At 38.1% G+C, this 14,078-nt stretch overlaps 2 protein-coding genes across 2 annotated transcripts; both read left to right on the top strand.

Annotated features, from left to right (window-relative positions):
* The first annotated feature begins 361 nt into the window (after positions 1-361).
* On the top strand, positions 362-1,169 carry LOC127137077 (vegetative cell wall protein gp1-like). The gene is made up of 2 exons (XM_051063570.1): positions 362-770; positions 820-1,169. Exons 1-2 carry the CDS (start codon positions 362-364, stop codon positions 1,167-1,169), a joined length of 759 nt encoding a protein of 252 aa, XP_050919527.1.
* Positions 1,170-3,891: 2,722 nt separating this feature from the next.
* On the top strand, positions 3,892-5,574 carry LOC127137076 (uncharacterized). The gene is made up of 2 exons (XM_051063569.1): positions 3,892-4,770; positions 4,861-5,574. Exons 1-2 carry the CDS (start codon positions 3,892-3,894, stop codon positions 5,572-5,574), a joined length of 1,593 nt encoding a protein of 530 aa, XP_050919526.1.
* The last annotated feature ends 8,504 nt before the right edge of the window (positions 5,575-14,078 follow it).

Genomic DNA, 14,078 nt, shown 5'->3' with positions numbered 1-14,078 from the left:
GGGCTTCAAATGGAAAAAGTTCCTTCATAAAAGTTGTACATATTTCAAAACTTTTCAATTTGGTCATAAATTTGACCTCATTTGGATTTGGAATGAAGGAGTTATGCATTTTAGAAGTTGAGGAAAGTCACTTGTTCAATGGCAATGGCCCAAAATGACCTATAATGTTTCCTCTTGGCACATGCATTTTCAAGTTGAATTTGAATTTATTCCAAGAATAAAAGTGGAATAGGACATCTTGAATTGGATCATGAAACTTGAATGACTTTCATCTCATAAAACTTGAGCAAGTTATGGTCCTTAGAAGTTGACCTCCTAACTAGGGTTCAAACAAAATGACCTATAATCTTTCACCATAAAAATGTACTTTCCAAGAAAAACTAGCTCAAAGAAGGAAAAATTGGGAGAAACTTCTGGTTCAAGACCTCCGGTCCCTCTGACTGATTCACCAAGTAAGTCTCTGCCTCCTTGTCGCTTTGTCAATTTAAAGCAAATTGCTTCTTCTCTTCCCCAAACCACTCATATCTACACCCAATATGAAAACCCACCTTCTACCATTAAACCCTCTAACACTCCAACCTCTAATCCAACATCTTCCCCACTTGAAAAATTCAATCACTCCACCACTACCTTACCCGTTTCTATAGCAGAAATGCTGAACAAAACCACCTCACCCTCATCTTCTACACCTTCATCTCCACCTTACTACGTCTTATCATCAGACTCAGAACCCTCTGACCCCCCAATCCCCTACACTAGCCTAACTTCAGGCACGTGCTCTTGCCTCACAACAACAACCATAACCATAACCTGAACCAGAAGCCACCACTCCACCTCCTGAACAACAAAATCCACCACCATCTGAACAACCACAAACACCACCTTCTGAACAACCTCAAATACCGCCTCCTGAACAACCAGCAAATACACCATCTGAACAACCTACAACACCACCCTCTGAGAAAGTTATCATCCCTACCTCTCCAACTCCCGCTGACACTGCCCAAACACCACCAACATCTCCATCCCCTAACCCAGAACCAGAACCTGCCTTCCCCACCTTAGAAGAAGCAATTACTTTATTTGTTGAGTCTTTAGTGGAAAAGATCAAGTCTCTGTCTGTAAACTCTGGCATCAATGATGATCCTTCTGCAGTGAGGATTCACTAGAACAAAGTGATCAGATAGATGACCTCTGAAGCCTTTAAACTGAAAGGCCTCTCCGAACAAGTCTGCAACGACTTCGTCAGAGATGCTGAAGAAAGGCTACAGACATGTTTGGTAAGAGAGGCTGAGGAAAAATCCAGAAGAGAAGCAGAATAGAAAGCTCGCCTGGAAGAGGAGCAACAACTTAGAGAAGCTGAAGAAAAGGTTGTCGCTGAAGTTGTTGCTGCTGCTGCGGCTGCTGCGGCTGCTGCTGAAGCTGAGGACAAAGCAAAAGTCGTTGTTGAAGAAGTAGCACAATAGTTACAGAAGAAGCTGCTAAGGCCAGCGCTGATGCTCTGACTCAGGGGGAGCAATCAAAATCTGGCTTCGCCTCTCTAGTCCTGAAAACTCTGGAAGAACTACAGAAGGAGCAATAAGTTATGCGAGCAAGATTGGATCACCAGGACTCCGTCAACAACAATATTCAGAACCTGCTGACTCAACTGCTCCAAAGGATGCCTCCGCCTCTAAACCCTTAGACACTTAGGCTTCTTTTGTTGTTTTTTCTTATGTTTTTCCTTATGTTTTGTGCTCTCTTTCTGAATTACTGCCTATCTGTACCTGTTTTTCTCATATATATGAATTCTGTTTCTCGCTTTATTTTCTATGTCTTTTTGAGTCTGACAAAAAGGGGGAGAACTAATACAACTCTGATGAAAATATATATTTAAGCTCTTGATGCACTGCGAACATTTATATCTTAAATGCCTTATGATAACTAAATTTATGTAGGATAACAACTAAGGTATAAACCAGCCGCCACACAAGGAAGGTCTGGTAAGAACTTCTGAGAAATCTGATGACCCATCTCAGGGGGAGTTCCTTTTTTTTCTTTATCTGACTCTGGGATATTATTTTGATTATATCATTGTTTCATCATCACTCTGTACTTTTTTTTCATCATTAAAAAGGGGGATATTGTAAGAACAAATTTAGTATCTACAATGTAACTCTAAGATTTTGATGATAACAAAGGATGAAACAAAAATGGTACCCTAACGTGATTTTTCTAAGTATGCAGGACTCTAGCCAAAATAGTCAGATAGACACTCATCAGATACAAATACAAGTCTGAGATACCACTTAGAAGATACGCTAGCAGAAACTCTGATTCTGATCAACGCAAGCATAAACCAAACAAGAGACATCAGACACTCTGAAGCGGAAGAATGCCTCTAGAATCTAAAGCCTTGCGCTGTGATGAAACCAAGAAATAGAAACTTTGAAGACAGTCAGCGACAAGCATCTTCTGAAGATACACCTGCTGAATGGAGACTCTAATATTCGAACCTTCTGATTCAGAATACTTAGCTATGAATAAATTCACTTATGGAAAGAATCTATTTCAGGAAGAACTTTACGGCACCCCCAATTTTGCTTTGGAAAGAACACAGAGACTAATGACATTAATCATCCATCATTGCCAAAGATTCTGACATTCAATCCTCCAACGGTCTTCTCATCACTCCTATATAAAGGATGGAACGCCTCTCTAAGAACACACTGGAAAACACACGAGAATACAACACTCCTATTATATTCATTCTCTCACACGAGCTGCTGCTCTAAAGTGTGAACAACTCTTTGCTTTTACCTTGTGTAATTTCTGCTTATCTAGAAGCACTAAGCATTACTGTAATTCTTTTATTTGCTGTAAAATCTCCTCAAGTGACTTGTGAAGTCTGTAAACTTGAGAGGGCTAAGAGATCTTTATTCTCTTAGACGATTGTTTGTGTAATCTTTCAAGATTAGTGGATTAAGTCCTTTTTGAAGGCGAAATCACCTTGGCCGGGTGGACTGAAGTAGCTTTGAATTTCAAGCGAACCAGTATAAAATTCAGTGTTGAATTTATTTGTTTTTGCGTGTGTCTCATTTCCAAAAAGTTTTTTATTCTCTCAAAAACAATTCAAACCCCCTTTCTTGTTTTTCTCTACCTTCAGGGATGAGTTGGCTGAAGCGTTTGCAAAGCAATACAAATATAATACTGATATGGCACCAAACCGTTCAGAGTATGGCCCAAAAAGACAGTGAGTCTTTTAAAGAATATGCACAACGCTGGAGAGAATTGGCTGCAAGAGTGCACCCGCCGCTGGTTTATCATGAATTGATTGACATTTTCATGGGAACCTTGCAGGGCCAATATTATGAAAGATTGATCAGTAGTGTGTCCGTAGGATTTTCTGACATGGTGATCATGGGTGAAAGAGTAGAAGAAGGATTGAAATGTGGTAAAATCCAGGGAGTTTCCAACAGTCAGCCAATCTTGAAGAAGCCTTTCAACGAATTCAAGAGGAAGGAGGGCGAGACTAGTGCCATTTCTTCTCAAAGAGGGAGGGCACCACACAAGGATCCTGCTCCTGTGCCTTATTATCAGTACCCTTACGTAGCAACTGCTTAATATCCAACCATGTCTTATCGTCCAATTGCTCATGTCCATATTCCAACTCCGATACCTCAGTATCAAGTTCTAGTTCCTCAATATCAAGCTCCACAACCTCAGTTCCAGGCTCCTCCACCTCAACATTAACAGACAAATCAACAGAATAATCAACAGCGTCCGGTTCAACAACAACGACCAAATCAACAGAGGCCATATCAACAGTACAATAATGTGAATACCACTCCTATCCCAATGACTTACACTCAATTGCTACCGTATCTGATTCAGAATGGGACTGTCGTGCCAATGGCATTACCTTCAATATCGAAGCCTCATAAGCCTTGGTATGATGAGAATGCTAGATGTGCCTTTCATGCTAATTCAGAGGGCCATACAACAGAGAATTACAAGGTGTTTAAACTCCGGGTCCAAGAGTTGATAGATAAAAAAATACCGTCTTTTGTTGATTTTCCAACTGTGGGGAACAATCCTTTGCCTAAACATGGTAGTTCAGATGTCAATGCTATAGAAAGTCCAAATGATGAAGGATTGATAAAGGATGTGTTCAAGTTAAAGACTCCCTTAACAATGGTCCATGCTAGATTGTTGGAAGCAGAATTGATGAAGGGAACGCATGCTAATTGTGTGGTGTGTTCATCCAACCCTGATCAATATGGTGAATTCAAAATTTGTCTTCAACGTTTGATGGACCAGCAGGTTATTCAGTTCACCATAGCAAAGATTGATGAAGATGTTGATGTGATTGTGCCCATGTTTGATCAAGAGAGGCTTTCCAAGCTTTTTGTGGTCCCTTACCAGAGAAATGTTGACCTAGAGGCAGTGCAAAAGATTGAACCAATGGTTATCTATGTTCCCGCTCCATTCTTATTTGACAGCACCAAAGTAGTGCCCTGGAACTATGAGCCTGTAGTTTATGTGGGTAACAAACCAGTAATCTTAAAAGAACCAGATGTGACTAACATTGCTGGAGCTAGTGGTGTGACTCGAAGTGGAAGGGTTTTCGCTCTTGAAGTGAACCCAAGCAAAGCAAGTGCACCAACAGTTGAACCAACAAAGGGGAAAGAGGTAAATCCTCCAGAAGCAGGAGAAGGCTCATCTAAGAAAGTAGTGACTGCTGAAGAGGATAAAGAATTCATGAAAATCATCAAGAAGAGTGACTACAAGGTCGTAGATCAGCTCAACAAAACTCCTTCAAAAATCTCCATTCTTTCTCTACTTATGAGTTCTGAGGCTCATAGGACTGCTCTATTGAAGTTCTTGAACAAAGCTTATGTGGCAGAAGACATCAATGTTATTCAGTTTGATGATATGGTTGCTAATCTCAATGCTAGTAGTTGTTTGATGATCGCTGATGATGATTTACCCCCTAATGGGCAAGAACATAATATGGCGCTTCATATCTCCATTAAGTGTAGAAATGTTACTCTGGCTCGAGTACTGGTAGATACAGGTTCATCCTTGAACGTGTTGCCAAAGACTACCCTAGCACAACTGAATATTGAAGGGGTGCAAATGAGACCTAGTGCTTTGATAGTGAAAGCTTTTGATGGGTCTAAGCGAACGGTTATTCAGGAGATTGACCTCCCAATTCTGATTGGCCCTCAAACTTTTCGTATTATCTTCCATGTAATGGATATTAGGCCTGTCTATAGTTGTGTGTTAGGTAGACCTTGGATCCATGCTGCTGGAACTGTCACCTCGACACTCCACCAGAAGCTGAAGTTTGTTACTTCTGGTAAGCTGGTATCAGTATCCGGAGAGGAAGATATTTTCGTCAGCCATTTGACTTCATTCAGATACATTGAAGTAGGTGAAGACATTATTGAAACTCCTCTTCAGGCCCTTGAAATGGTCAATATGGTCCAGACTAAGCCGAAACCTATTGAAGAACCTAAGGGGGTCATGTCCTCGTGGAAAAGTGTGAAAGCTGCAATTGAAGCTGGTTGGAAGTTGGGGAACAGTGATTGAATTACCAGAGAAGAAAGACAAGTGTGGATTAGGATATCAGCCGTCTATTGAATTGTTCAAAGATCGGAAGATACATTAGGGGAAGGTTCCTAGCATCCAAGAAATATTCTCTAAAGCTGGTTTTCGAAGTGATATCAAGTGAATGCTCTTGAAGATGAAGATCCAGATTTGTCCAAGATGGTGTTTTGTGGACCTCCGGATGCCGCTCTCACTAACTGGAAGGCAACAGATGTTCCGAAGATAGTTTCTTGTTCAAAGTAATTTACTATTTTCTAAAACATCCAATGTCATGCCCAAGTCATATGGATAGCTTTATAGGGCCCATTTTGTGTTAATGTTTAAGCCTTATCATCAATACAAAACACATTTTTTGAGATCTTTGTCTTTCATCTTTTTAATTTCTTTACAAACAAATAAACAACAAAAAATGGCAATTTTTTTTATTTCACATCACTTTCATTTTTCAAAATCTTCCTCTAAAAAGAAAAATCATTGTCATGCAGATCATTAATAATTGAATCCATTGAACATGACAATGTTATAACTCCATATGACTTCGACCTCCCGATTAACCAAGCTGAAGAGGATGATAAGGAAGACTGCGAACTCCTAAAAGAGTTGACCAGACTTTTGAAACAAGAGGAAAAAATGATTCAACCTCATTAAGAACTAGTGGATGTGATCAATCTGGGGACTGAGGAGGATCGAAAAGAAGTCAAGGTCGGAGCTGCTTTGAAAAAAAGTGTGAAGGAGGAACTAGTCAAGCTGCTACATGAATACGTGGACGTGTTTGCTTGGTTATCTCAGGATATGCCAGGACTCGACACTGACATAGTTGGGCACAAGCTACCGTTGAAGCCGGAATGCCCGCCCATCAAGCAGAAGTTGAGAAGAACTCGACCAGACATGGCTGTCAAGATCATAGAAGAGGTCAAGAAGTAGTTTGATGCAGGTTTTCTAGCTGTTGTAACTTAGCGCAATGGATTGCTAATATTGTGCCAGTTCCGAAGAAAGATGGTAAAGTTCGAATGTGTGTAGACTACATAGATCTGAATAGAGCTAGTCCCAAATATGATTTTCCTTTACCTCACATTGATGTATTGGTAGATAGCACAACTCAGTTCTCCGTATTCTCCCTTCATGGACGGATTCTCAGGATATAATCAGACTAAAATGTCTCCTGAAGATATGGAGAAAATAACTTTCATTACACCATGGGGCATTTTTTGTTATAAGATAATGCCTTCCGGCCTGAAAAATGCTAGGGCAACCAATCAAAGGGCCATGGGGACTCTTTTCCATGATATGATACATAATGAGATTGAAGTCTACGTAGATGACATGATTGCCAAGTCTCAGACAGAAGATGAACATGTTATTCATCTGAAGAAGTTGTTTGCAAGATTGAGGAAATACAGACTGCACTTAAACCCTGCTAAATGCACTTTTTGCGTCAGATCTGGAAAGCTTCTAGGGTTCATTGTGAGCCAGAGAGGCATAGAAGTTGATCCCAACAAAGTCAAAGTTATTCAAGAGATGCTAGCACCTTGGACAGAGAAGCAAGTCTGTGGTTTCTTGGGAAGATTGAACTATATTTCCAGATTCATCCCGCATCTGACAGCCACTTGTGAGCTAATATTCAAGTTGTTAAGAGAAGATCAAGCTGTTAGGTGGAACGATGATTGCCATAGTGCATTCGATAAAATCAAACAGTATCTGCAAGAACCACCAATCTTTGTGCCACCAGTTCCAGGAAGGCCTCTCATTATGTATTTGACAGTACTCGATGAATCCATGGGATGTGTACTGGGGCAACATGATGAGACGGGTAGAAAAGAGTATGTTATTTACTATCTGAGTAAGAAGTTTACTGAATGTGAAATCAGGTACTCCATGCTAGAAAAGACTTGTTGTGCACTAGCATGGGCTGGTCGTCGCCTGAGACAGTACATGATCTGCCATACAATGATGTTGATATTCAAAATGGATCCCATCAAGTACATCTTCAAGAAACTTGGATTAACTAGAAGAATCGCTCGCTGGAAGATGTTATTATCGAAATATGACATTTAGTATGTAACTCAGAAGGCCATTAAGGGCAGTGTGTTATCAGAGTGCCTTGTGCACCATCCAGTGGAGGACTATCAATCAATGAGACCCGACTTCCCAGATGAAGACTTCATGTACATAAGAGACTATGAGATTCCAGGCCCGGAAGAAGGACCCGAACCAGGATCGTAGTGGACGCTCGTGTTCAATGGTGCCTCAAATGCACTAGGTAACAGAATTGGGGTTGTTATAACTTCTCCAACGTATTTTCATCTTCCCTTTACATCAAGGTTATGTTTCAAATGCACTAATAACATGGCGGAGTATGAAGCATGCATCTTGGGAATTGAAGCAGCTATTGATCTATGAATCAAGATCCTTGAAGTATATGGGGACTCAACACTTGTCATCTATCAAATCAAAGGAGATTGGGAGACCCGTCATCCCAATTTGATCCCATATCGTGACCATATCATGAAGCCAATCCCCTAATTTGATGAGATTACTTTCCATCATATTCCTAGAGAGGAGAACCAGCTAGCCGATGCCTTGGCTACTTTGTCATCTACGTTCAAGGTCAAGTGGGCTAATGAAGCACCTGCTATTACAATTCAATGTCTAGATGAGCCAGCATATTGCTTAGCAGTTGAAGCAGAAACAGATGGAAAGCCTTGGTTTTATGACATCAAGTGATATCTTGAGAAACACGAGTATCCAAATGATGTCTGTATCATAGACAAAAAGACATTGAGGAAGTTATCAGCCAATTTCTTCCTAAGTGGTGATGTTCTATACAAAAGAAACTTTGATTTAGTTTTGCTCAGATGCGTGGATAGACGCGAAGTGGACCTACTCATCAAAGAGATCCATGAAGGTTCTTTCGGAATTCATGCAAATGGACATGCAATGGCGAAGAAAATCCTTAGAGCTGGTTACTATTGGTTGAAAATGGAAATAAACCGTTACCACTATGCCAAGAAATGCCACAAGTGCCAAATTTATGCTACAAGGTGCATGTGCCACCTACTCCTCTGAATGTTTTATCAGCTCCATGGCCATTCTCAATGTGGGGCATAAACATGATTGGTATGTTTGAGCCTAAAGCTGCAAATGGACATCGCTTCATTCTGGTTGTCATTGACTACTTCACTAAGTGGGTAGAAGCAGCTTCTTATGCCAATGTGACGAAGCAAGTAGTTACTCGGTTTATCAAGAAAGAGATAATTTGTCGATACGAAACTCCTAGCAATATTATCACTGATAATGGATCAAATCTTAATTAATAAGATGATGGGAGAGCTGTGTGAGAATTTCAAGATTGAACATCTTAACTCGTCACCTTATAGGCCAAAGATGAACGACATTGTAGAGGCAACTAACAAGAATATCCAGAAGATCATTCAAAAGATGGTGAAAACTTATAAGGATTGGCACGAGATGCTACCCTTTGCATTGCACGGATATCAAACAGTTGTCTGTACTTCAACGGGGGAAACCCCTTTCTCTCTAGTATATGGCATGGAGGATGTGCTACCAATAGAAGTTGAGATCCCCTTGTTGAGAGTCTTGGTGGAGACAAAATTAGAAGAAGCGGAATGGATTCAAACCAGGTTTGACCAGCTCAATCTAGCAAAGAAAAGAGGATGATAACATTATGTCACAGTCGATTATATCAGAGGAGGCTCAAGCGGGCATTTGACAAGAAGGTTCGACCTCGAGAGTTCAGTGTAGGTGAACTAGTTTTGAAAAAGATAATCTCCCTTCAGAAGGATTCACGTGGCAAGTGGATTCCCAATTATGAAGGACCGATTGTGGTGAAGAAAGCTTTCTCTGGTGGAGCTTTGGTTCTCACAAACATGGATGGAGAAGATTTGACACACCCCATCAATTCTGATGCAGTCAAAAAGTATCATGCCTAAGAAAAAGAGATGGATAATAAAAGCTCGTTAAGTTGAAAACTCGAAAGGGAGAATTAGGCAAAAAAAAATTATGATGAGCATCCCAGTGAGTTGAAAACCCGAAAGGGTGACTCATGAAAAAATTAGGGATAAACAAAAAATTAAGCTCAGTAAGTCGAAAACTCGAAAGGGTGACTTAAGCAAAAGAGGGTAAAATCTCCCGGTGAACTGAAACTCTTAAGGAGTAGTTCGTGCAAAAGTTAAGGAATATCCAAAGGCAGAATACTACAGCAACACAAGTCAACAGTGTGACAAAGCTCAGATGGAAGGGAAAAGTCCAATTGTCATCTCTAGAAGCAAAGTAATGAGGACTAGAGGATATAGGGGGAAATAACAAAGTTGTATTTTGATGGAAATTCAGTTAAATTTCCGTTGCCATTTACTTGCGTTCTTTCTCTGTAATCTCCTCTTAGAGGGGTTTACATCTTCATGAACCCCATGTATGAGTTACTCTTCTCATCAAATAAAATTGTTCAATTGAACATTGCTTTACCAATTACTTTTTTTTTTCTGCTTAATGTTGCTTTTATTTTTGATAAGATAAAAACATTAAAGCATTGGAAACAACAAAGCTTTTGAAAACTTTAAATTGTTTTAATTTTGAAAATATCAAAGGAGTGTTTGTTGGTTTATGACAACGCATATGGTCCATAAGACGTGGGGCATTTTTCTTGATCATCTAAAGCAAGTTTGAAATGGATTTTCTTCCAGAAGCAAGAAGTCCTCATTAAAGCCCACTTGGCGGTAAAGCATAAATCAGAATTTTACAAATCATCTTCATGGTGGCAAAACTATTCAAGGACAACGGCGTCAGAGAATCAGAGCTTGATGCCCACAAAATGCATGAACTAGTATATACATGCATTCATTTTCTTCTTGCATATCATGTATAAAACATGTCATGAATAAACCTCATTCGGCTTCGGCAACCTCTCAAGAAAGTTCAATGTAATCCTTAGCAGACCAAGATGCAAGGGTTGTTCTCAAGAGTAGAACAATTCTTTTCTTCAGCATTACAGTACTTTCAGAATACAATCCTTGTTGGTAATGATTCTTAAGACGAGTTTATTCCCCAACAAGGTGATTTATTTTCTCTCGTTGGAACTATGGTGTAAACAGAATTTCTGCTTGGTTTCTCTAGTAGATATTTCCCTACAGAGTTTCCCGTGTATTTTATTTTCTCCAACAAACTTCATGAACTCCCCAAGCGAGTTTCACACCAGCAGGATTCCTTGAGAAAGGTATCCCTAACAACATTATCTTCGGCAAGTCTATTTGAAGTAGCTGTCTAAGATGGACATCTCTTCATAAGTTAGCAATCTCCCCAGTGAGTCTAATGGATAAGAGTTCTATGATAGACAAGCTCTACTGTTTCTCAGTATATCTCTGGCGAGTCTCCTATGCATTTATTTCCCAAGGAGTCTCTTATATTCCCAACAGGTTACTTCAATCATCCTCGACAGAGTTAGTATTCCATGCTGATCTACTCTCCGAAGGAGCATTAGATTGGACTTTTCAGTCCATTAGTCGTGAGTAATGCTAAGCCTTTTGGATAACATTAAATTTTCATCCCCAATAAATCTCTGGGATCTTCTCATTCTCCAGAGGAGTCTTCTGTCAGCCAAGAGTAGTTGAATATGTTGTTATTCTCCTAAAAAAGTCCATTGTTTATTTCCCAGCAATTTACGTCAACAAGAGCAGTTGAATGCATCAGTTTCAGCCAAGAGTTGCTGAATATGACATCTTTTGCCAAGAGCAACTGAATATGATCATTTATTCCCCCAGAAGTGTCTGCCTTCAACGAAGAACGTCTGAAGAACAATCAAGCATTTACTTTGTAACAGATCCATCCTCGGAGATCTACCGTCAGTCAAGAGCAACTGAACATAATTCTCTCATCCCTAGTCATTTGCATATCATCTGAGAAATCAAGAGCATTTCTCAATTCATTTACATTCATGATTAAGGAATCAAGAGTATTTCTTAACTCATACTCATTTTCATTCTCAATGATTAAGGAATCAAGAGTATTTGTTAACTCGTTCACATATCATCTAAGAAATCAAGAGCATTTCTCAATACATTTACATTCATGATTAAGAAATCAAGAGTATTTCTTAACTCATTTGCATATCATATGAGAAATCAAAAGTATTTCTCAATTCATTTACATTCATGATTAATACATCAAGAGTACTTCTTAACTCATACATATTTCATTTACATTGATGATTAAGAAATCAAGAGTATTTCTTAACTCATCTGTATGCCATCTGAGAAATCAAGAGCATTTCTCAATTTATTTACATTCATGATTAAGAAATCAAGAGTATTTCTTAACTCATACTCATTTGCATTCTCAATGATTAAGGAATCAAGAGTATTTCTTAACTCGTTGGCATATCATCTGAGAAATCAAGAGCATTTCTCAGTACATTTACATTCATGATTAAGAAATCAAGAGTATTTCTTAACCCATCGGCATATCATATGAGAAATCAAGAAAATTTCTCAATTCATTTATATTTATGATTAAGAAATCAAGAGTATTTCTTAACTTATACCATTTCATATTTAAGAAGTCAATAGTACTTCTTAACCTGCATAGCATCTGAGAAATCAAGAGCATTTCTCATATCATTTATCATCCGATGATTAAGAAATCAAGAGTATTTCTTAATTCATCTGAATTTTCATTCATCCATATAATAATTAAGAGATCAAGGTTATTTCTTAATTCTTTCATCTCCGAGGAGTCAAGAGTACTTCTTAGCATCCATATCATTTATCATTCATACAGTTGAGAAATTGAGAGTATTTCTCAATTCATTCGCATTTTGTTTAAGGAGTCAAGAGTACTAATTAACCTTCATTTACATGCATACCGCCCGACAATTAAGAAATCAAGAGTATTTCTTAAATCCGAGTGCATTCAGTCATAACTAAGCATATCATTCTTCTACATAAGAGGGCAAAATTTGGGTCTGTTTAGTATTTAAACTATCTTTCACCATGATGATTTGAAGAAGGGTTCTTCATATCCTCTAATTAAAGATGTTTAAATAGGGGCAACTGTCATACCCTAAATTTTACCCTGAGTTTTTCACTCGCATCAGCATAGCATGAATTGATCCATTTTGTTCTGCATTTCATCAGTTAAAAAGCATTTATCAAGATTTTAGATGAAAAGTCATGAGTTCTGACATTTTATCTTATCTTAATAACCTTCATTCATCATACGTTGATTAAGAAGTCGAAAGACTTGATTTCTCAATCTCAGTGCATCATTCATTCAATTACATCTTGTTTCAGAGATTCAGAAGGTGAGAATCAAGAGTTTTGTCATCGTCTGAATATATATAGGGTTTTGTTTGTGCTTAAGAATGAGAAGTAAATGGTCTAATATTTATTCATTTGCGTCTGATTGTCTATTCGCATTCATTCAATCAGTGAATCAGTGCATTCACCAGATATTTATATTTTATACTTGTCACAACATTCATTTTGTTCGCACAAGTGCTTGAAATACCGCTTGGAATAATTTTTTGGATCTACAGACAGACCAGTCAAATTGTTTCTCAACTGTGCATCAAATTAGCATGCAACAAATTTTAAAATTGAGCTTTCATACGTCATCTTTATTAATCTACGTTCCACGTAGTTTAACCTGGTGTGCTCGTTTAAATTTTTTGACTACTTTTTTCGGTCGCATTTTAATTAGCCTGAGTCTTTTAACCGGTTAGTTTTTATTTCAAAATTTGATCAAAACTTGTATGTTTTTGAGAAGTTTATTCTACACTGATCACTTTGATGCATTCAAATTTTTTTTCCAGGAATTTTTGCGTTCCACTTTTGTTCGTCTTAAATCCGTTTATTTTTATTTCTTTGTCTAAATAGTCATATTAATTAATTAGGTTTTTCTATTTTTCATTTCGATTTTATTTAGTTTAACTAAGTCTTGTTTGAATTTTTTTACTTTTTAAACTTTCATACTTATTTTATTATACAATTGTCTACAATGATTTATTTTTATTTTTTTTAAATGCTACTACACGTGAGTGTTCCTAAAGAAGAAAACGTATATCTAGGGAAAATTTGACACATGGCACGCAAGTGTGTGGCTATGAAAAATTCTTCTTTTATTATTATTATTTCTTTTTTTTCATTATTTATCAAAAAAAGGAGGAGTAACCATAAAAGGAAGAAGGAAAAAGGGATGTACGAAAAAAAAGAAAGAATAGAAACTGAGAAAGTTGGTTTTGAGAAGTACTATCTCCCTCTCATAAAACTCGGTCCACTCATCACACTTTCACCTTCTATACTACAAACTTTCAAAACATAATTTTTTCCTCTCAAAACATCTCACCATCATCTCAAAAAATCACCTCTTAACTCATTATGCTAAAACGCACACACAACCTTAATCTTCTTCACCATTCAAATCTCTCCAACTACACCTATAACTAACACCACACTAAAACCAAACCTCCATAGCTT

Source organism: Lathyrus oleraceus, chromosome 4, assembly GCF_024323335.1.
Source record: "Lathyrus oleraceus cultivar Zhongwan6 chromosome 4, CAAS_Psat_ZW6_1.0, whole genome shotgun sequence".
NCBI classification, from domain to species: Eukaryota; Viridiplantae; Streptophyta; class Magnoliopsida; order Fabales; family Fabaceae; genus Lathyrus; species Lathyrus oleraceus.
Note: the sequence above shows the minus strand (reverse complement) of the source record. Positions and strands in the feature narration are given on the sequence as shown.